This window comes from Pantherophis guttatus, chromosome 9 (assembly GCF_059756535.1).
Source record: "Pantherophis guttatus breed Tessera chromosome 9, ASM5975653v1, whole genome shotgun sequence".
NCBI classification, from domain to species: domain Eukaryota; kingdom Metazoa; phylum Chordata; class Lepidosauria; order Squamata; family Colubridae; genus Pantherophis; species Pantherophis guttatus.
The window spans coordinates 26,562,374-26,570,000 of record NC_142071.1 but is presented as its reverse complement, the minus strand read 5'-3'; the positions used below and the strand labels follow the sequence as shown (position 1 = coordinate 26,570,000).

The following is a 7,627-nucleotide window of genomic DNA, read 5'->3' as shown; positions in this document are numbered from 1 at the left end:
CCAAAATCCTGCAGCGCAATCACCTAAACATAAAGGAAAATCTATCTTCATCACACAGAATGATCCAACAATTGAGACAGGTGTCCTCCACACAATCTCATGATATTGTCCCTTGCAGGAAGGGCTTGAAGATGATGTTGGCTGGAGGATCATGGAAACTGAAGCCCATCACAGCTGGAACATGCCAGGTTGAAAGAAATTGATATAGTCGAGGGATGGGGGACAATGGCTCTCCAGAGTTGCAAAATTATAGATAGTCCTTGACTTACAATCACTGTGTCAACTCGCAAAGCATTTCTAGTCTGCTCTCGAGTTGTCATGGGCAGAAATGGGTGGGGGAGATCTGTTGGAGCAGTTCAGCAGCCATGTTCACAAGCACATTCCACGCATACTTTCCTCCAAGGTTGGATAACAAATTACCAGAGCCAGTTTGTGATGTGTGGTTTCTACAGCCCACGAAAGTGCCTTGTTGGAGAATATGATTTATGACACAGACTGAGAGGAGGGGGGGAACAGGGTCATAGTTGAGCTGTAAATTAAGTGCGGCAGAGTTGACTACACTTGGGAAGCTGCCGACATGTTGCTCCTAATAAATAACTGGATTTCTTTTATTTATTTATTATTATTTATTAATCAAATTTCTATACCGCCCTACTCCCAAAGGACTCAGGGCGGTGAACAGCCAAGATAAAATACAGACAATACAAATATTAAAAATCCCTTAAAATTATTAAATATTTTGGCCGAAACACAGATTAAAACACCCAATTTATAAAATCACGAATTAAAAAGTTTTGAAACTTGGCTTGAGGCTCATGAGTTAATTAGGGCATTTGTCGGAACCCTGACTGACTCATTTAGTAACCATTCAAAGTTATAATAGTGCCAAAAAAGTGACTTATGACAGGTCCTCACATTTACAACTATCGCAGCAATCCCAAGATTACATGATGAAAATTTGGGCACTTGGTAACTGGCATGTATTTACAATGTTTGCCATGTCCCAAGGTCACTATTTGTAACCTTCCCAGCTGGCTTTCAACAAGCAAAGTCAGTAGAGAGAAGGCTGGCTTAATGACTGCATGATTCACTTTACTGATTCACTTAATAACCATGCCAAGAAAGAAAGGTCATAAAATTGGGCATGGCTCACTTAACAACTGCTTTGCTCAGCAATGGAAATTCTGGTCTCAGTTGTGGTCATAAGTCAAGGCCTACCTATACAAGTCTTAGTCACTCTGTCCATTTTGTTACCATGCTAAGACGTGATATTCAACAACTTGCAAGGGGCTAGTTCTTCATTTCTGGCACAGAGCATACAAAATATGCTTCCTAAAACATTAATTAATACAGGGATGCTGTGGCTCAGTGGCTAAGACACTGTGCTTGTCGATCAAAATGTCGGCAGTTCAGCGGTTCGAATCCCTAGTGCCACGTAACGGGGTGAGCTCCCGTGACTTGTCCCATCTTCTGCCAACCTAGCAGTTCAAAAGCACATAAAAAGTGCAAGTAGAAAAATAGGGACCACCTTTGGTGGGAAGGTAATAGCATTCCATGAGCCTTTAGCATTTAGTCATGCCGGCCACATGACCACAGAGATGTCTTCGGACAGCTCTGGCTCTTTGGCTTTGAAACGGAAATGAGCACCGCCCCCTAGAGTTGGGAATGACTAGCACATATGTGCGAGGGGAACCTTTACCTTTACCTTAAAACATTAATACCATCCTTAACCTTGGACTCCATTTTTCCCCTTACCTGATGGTCCTGCCAATCCGGGAGATGAGCAGTATTTTCCTGGTGGGCAGTTTTGACACTCGAGAATATTTGTTAACCTTGGTTTGGCTCCAAAGGTCCCCAGGGGGCAGCTGTACTGTGAGGACCACTGTGTCCCTGGGGGGCAGTAAAATCCTTGCGGGCAAGGATAGAGGGTATAATTGCTGACAGGTCCTTCTTGACTGTCACAGTAATAACCTGAAACAAGAACAAACTAGAATTTCCAAATTTCAAATCTTTATTGTCAGTGCACAACATATGTACGATGAGATTGGTTGAGCTCCCTCAGTGCACTCCCCCTCCCATACCCAATAAATCATATTATTTTTATTTATTTATTTATTTTATTAGATTTATATACCGCCCTACTCCCGAAGGACTCAGGACGGTGAACAACCAAAAAGATAAAACACACAAATTATAAAAATTTAAAACAGTATAAAAACGTATTAAACAATTTGGCCCAAGACGAATGAAAAAACATCCCCATATTTAAAACAAATTTAAAATTTCTCACATGCCATTTAAAAGGGAAAGTTAGGCCAGGCCAGCCGGTTGGAATAAAAAAGTCTTAAGCGCGCGGCGGAAGGTGCGCAGATCCGGGATCCTCCGTATCTCCAGGGGGAGCTCATTCCAAATAACAGGTGCCCCCACAGAGAAGGCTCTCCCCCTGGGGGCCGCCAGCCGACACTGTTTGGCCGATGGCACCCTGAGGAGCCCCTCTCTGTGAGAGCGTACTGGCCGGTGGGAGGCTATTGGTGGCAGCAGGCAGTCCTGTAAGTATCCAGGTCCTAAGCCATGGAGCCATATTAATAAAACACCCAGTCCTATTGCACCAGTGTGATCATGTTACACATGTGTACAGTGTACAGTGAATACAGGAAGGGACTGAGGACACAGCCCTGTGGGGAGCCAGTGCTAAGTTTCAGGGAGGTGGATATGACAGACCCAACCCTCACTGTTTGTGGCCGGTCCCTCAGGAAGTCTTTGATCCAGTAGAGAATTGAAGCAGGACACTGATTGAGTGCAACGGGAAACAAATCTGCAGTTATTTTTCAGCCACAGGTGAAGGTCTTGGGTGCCAAACATCTCTTGAATTGAGATCTAAACAACTCCTTCATAATTTTCAAAATCTTCCTAGTAACAGAATAACAGACCTTGGAGGTTTTCTAGTCCAACCTCCTATAGAATAGAATAGAATAGAATAGAATAGAATAGAATAGAATAGAATGGAATGGAATGGAATGGAATGGAGTGGAGTGGAGTGGACTGGAGTGGAGTGGACTGGAGTGGAGTGGAGTGGAATGGATAGAATAGAATAGAATAGAATAGAATAGAATAGAATAGAATAGAATAGAATAGAATAGAATAGAATAGAATAGAATAACAGAGTTGGAAGGGACCTTGGAGGTCTTCTAGTCCAACCCCCTGCTTAGGCAGGAAACCCTGCACCACTTCAGACAAATGATTATCCAACATCTTCTTAAAAACTCCCAGTGTTGGAGCATTCACAACTTCTGAAGGAAAATCATTCCACTGATTAATTGTCTTAACTCTCAGGAAATTTCTCCCTTACCTTTCTGGTAGGTTCCACTTACCTTCCTTGCATTCTCCAGTGGGGATTGTCAGTCCAGAACCTTCACAGTAAAACCCAGAAGGGCAGAGTTGGCAGTCAGAGGCCATACTTTGGCCAAATCGATTTGAGAAGGTTCCTGGTGGACAGAGGCTGGGGGCCATAGACCCCACAGCTGGGGGGAGGAAAGAGATTGCAAGAAATGACGGTGAGATAGCCATTAAACCTGAATTACACAGTCCTCCCTCAATAGATCTGGCTCCAGATACTCCAGTCCAGATCAGGAAAAGAAAAAAATGCTAGATAACAACATGATGTACTACATTCTTTTAATTCTATCCTTTCTTCAAGGTGGCCGGGAGCTTTTCTCCTGCAGAAAAAGCAGGTGATAGAAAAGATTGTGCTACGAATATCAGAATATAGAAGATGATACGAAGGCGGGAGATAAAATAAGTATTCATTGCATCGCACATATTGTGGCTTTGTCAGAAACCACACTTCATGGAGACACTTCGGTCATAGAATGACCAGACTTCTGGTTTCCCAGGAGTTTTGGATGCCGGTAAGTGCAGGGCACACGTAGAGGCTCAGGGAGGGTGAAAAATGGACCTACCAGAAGTTCGGGCCCGTTTCCGGCCTCCAGAGGGTCTCCGGAACCAGGGGAGGCCGTTTTCATCCTCCCAGAGGCTCAAGGAAAGCCTCTGGAGCCAGGGGAGGACAAAAATGCCCCCCCAAGCCATGATGCAGGAGGCCAACTAGGCCACGCCCACCCAGCAAATGAGCAGAGAACCCCTTGCTAATTTTTTTTTTTTAATTTGATTTATATGCCGCCCTTCTCCGAAGACTCAGGGCGGCTTACAATGTGCTCAGCAATAGCCTTCATCTTTTTGTATATTTTATACAAAGTCAGCTTATTGCCCCCACAAACTGGGTCCTCAATTTACCTACCTTAGAAAGGATGGAAGGCTGAGTCAACCTTGAGCCTGGCGAGATTCGAACCTGCCTCTGGGAGGATGAAAACGGCCTCCCCTGGTTCCGGAGACCCTCTGGAGGCCGGAAACAGGCCCGAACTTCTGGTAGGTCCATTTTTCACCCTCCCTGAGCCTCTACATGTGCCCTGCACTTACCGGCATCCAAAACTCCTGGGAGAGGAGGGGGGGAATGGGCGGGGTGGGAGTGGCAGCCAGGAGTGGGATTTGGGGGTTCTCCGAACTGCACAGAATCTTAGCTAGAGGTTCTCCCGAACCCCTACGAACCCCCAGCAGCCCACCCATGATTATGGGGTCATTAAAAGAAGATGATAGTTTCATCCAAATTGTACCTGGGCTAATACTTGAGGTTACCGCTTAATTAATCAATGTGTACAATTTTATCAATGAATCCTGGTTAATTTATTAATTAAACCTAGTCCTGGTTCTTCGTCTTGGAAATCTGATCACTTTAAGTATCCAGACAAGTGATAATGCAACTCACGGCAATATGTCCCTGGAGGACAGATGTTGCCGGTAATCCCATCAAGTGGCTTGGGAGAAGATGACCCTCCAATGCAGTGAAACCCAGCAGCACATTCACCACTTGGAGCTGATAAACCTGAGGAAGAAGCAGAAAAGAAGCGAAACAGAAACTTAGGGTGATTCTTAGCATTAACTTGCACAAATATTAGCAAGGAAAGGGTAAATCTGTAATAAACAAATCGAGAGAGAGGTCAGATAAGCCATTAGTTGATGCAACAACTGGACCAGGATTTACGAAGCAGGATTGTAAAGTTTGTTTGTTTGTTTGTTTGTTTGTTTGTTTGTTTATTTATTTATTTATTTATTTATTTATTTATTTATTTATTATATTTCTATACCGCCTTTCTCCCGTAGGACTCAAGGCGGTGTACAGTCAAGAAAAATATAGATACACAAACATCATAAAATTGCTAATTAAAATTATTATTATAACATAGTTTGGCCCAATTAAATAGAACCTAAAATTAAATAACATTTTAAAAACATTCACATGTTCATATGTTTAGCCCCGCCTGTTGGAACATCAGGGACTTGAGGGCACGGCGGAAAGCACGGAGATCAGGGATATTTCGTATCTCAGGCGACAGTTCATTCCAAAGGGTTGGAGCCCCCACAGAGAAGGCCCTCCCCCTGGGAGTCGCCAGTCGGCATCATTTGACTGACGGTACCCTGAGTAGTCCCTCCCTGTGAGAACGAACTGGTCGGTGGGAGGCTATTGGTGACAAAAGACGGTCTCGTAGGTACCCAGGTCCTAAGCCATGGAGTTAAAGGGAAGTTAAAGTTAAAGTTAAAGGGAAGAGTGCAGGGGTGAAATCTACTTACCTTCCCAACCAGTTTGAAAATGCACATGCCATGCGCGTGCGCTGGCTTCGCTCGTGCGCACCTCACTTGCAAGTGCAGACCCTCTGCGCATGTGCAAACCCTTCTGTGCATGCGCAGAGGGTAAAAAACAGGTTACTTCCTGGTTAAAACCTGGAAGTAACGACAACCGGGCAGGTGAGCGGAGCCTCGCGCCGCCATCACTACCGGTTCTTCGAACCACCGGCTGCTATCGCTACCGGTTCGACCGAACTGGTCCAAACTGGGAGCATTTCATCCCTGGAAGAGTAGTGCGGTAGGCTAGAGGTGGAGCTCTCGCCTCACAATCAGGAGGCTGTGAGTTTGATCCTAGGTAGAGGCAGATATTTCTCTCTCTGGGCACAATGAGAATATATCTGCTGCGAACTCCGGATTGGCAACAGGAAAGGCATCCGGCCAGTAAACACTCAGCTGCATTCAGTTGCCCCGACTCAACCCCGATGCAAGGGATTACGGCAGAAGTCTTCAAACTTGGCAGCTTTAAGACTTGTGGACTTCAACTCCCAGAATTCTCCAGCCAGCCACAAGTCTTAAAGCTGCCAAATTTAAAGACCTCTGGATTACAGGGTCATTAAAAGACAAAAAAAGAAGTCGTAAAGTTAAAGAGAATCAGTTTGGTCTACTGGTTAAGGCACCAGGCTACAATCTGGGAGACAGTGATTGCTAGTCCTGCCTTAGGCACAAAGGCAACTGGGTGGGCCCTCTCCCTCAGCCCTAGGAATCAGGCAATGACAAACCACTTCCAAAATCTTGCCAAGAATATTGCAAAGACACTCCCGGCAATCACTAGGAGTCAACATTAACTCAAAGGCTGTTCTGCCCCAGCTACGGACCCCAAAGAACTCAGCACGCACAAACTCTATGCAAAGCTTATTTACTCAAAATAACTTAGTCTTTATCATTCAAAGGCTGTTAATGAACTGTCTTAACAGCCTACCAGAATTCTAAGATAAGGTAATCACAGTCTTACTAGAGTTGGCAGAAAGCCCAGAAGCAGTTTTGCAGACACGAAAGAGAGTGAACTAAAGTTGTTCTCTACAGCTTGTTGCAAGTGGCATTCCTTCTTAAATAGGCTAAAGGAGTGGCCAATTAGCCCCAAGCCTTACTCTCAAGAACACCTCCTCCTGAGGAGCCACTCCTGCCTTTTGGCAGCTCTGAGTGCCCATGCATTGAGAAGAGGCTCCTCCTCTTCGTCCTCTTCACTTAAAGGAGCATCTGGAGGTTCTGAAGGCCCTGACTGAATCTCTGCCTCTGGCACCACATCTTCTCCAGCCTCCTCACTGTCCGACTCGAGCACCAGCTGCACAGGCTGCTGGCGCAACACCACACCAGCCTCCTTGCTGTCGGAATCGGCTACAATCCGCACAGGCTGCTGACGGCCACAACAAAGGCAGTGTGTAAAGTACAGCGTACATCTGGAGTTCTTTACATACTCAGTATCTTCTGCAACAAAAAGTTGGGATGGAGTCAGGAGGCCTATGCGTTTAACCAACCAACCCGCAATATTGAAATGGTCTCTGTGATTACTGTCCTCCCATGATGATAAGTCGTCTAATTCTTCCTTCAATAGCTCAATGCCAACTCCATTGACGTTTGCGCAATAGCCACTTGTGTTTAAGTGCAATCCGTTGCTTAATTGATTGCCAGATGGCTTGCCGGCAAAAATGACAATAAAATATCAGGATTAACGATGCAAGAAACTGTATATCTGGATATCAGGAGTAATCAATTAGAAAAGCAATTATAAGACAACTTGCAAATTTCCTCACATCTGTATTCTGTCATAAACTGTGATTGTGAACCCTCTGGAGCAATTCTTACGGTCAGAACTTGGTGGAGGAGCTAAGAACAGGCCATGGCTTTCATATGACACAAATCTTTCCAGGTACTTAAAGAGGACGACGTTACA

The 7,627-nt window shown here is 45.0% G+C and overlaps 1 protein-coding gene across 1 annotated transcript in view; it reads right to left on the bottom strand.

Annotated features, from left to right (window-relative positions):
- The window catches only part of LOC117668244 (uncharacterized), a 167,242-nt gene that overhangs the window by 93,786 nt on the left and 65,829 nt on the right, over positions 1-7,627 (bottom strand). The window contains exons 26-29 of the mRNA XM_087875571.1: positions 4,820-4,936; positions 3,372-3,521; positions 1,756-1,971; positions 1-23 (exon numbers count right to left, since the gene is read on the bottom strand). The exon at positions 1-23 is cut by the window's left edge and continues 82 nt beyond it. Coding sequence (XP_087731697.1) covers positions 1-23; positions 1,756-1,971; positions 3,372-3,521; positions 4,820-4,936 — 506 coding nt within the window. The remainder of the gene's footprint in view (positions 24-1,755; positions 1,972-3,371; positions 3,522-4,819; positions 4,937-7,627) is intronic.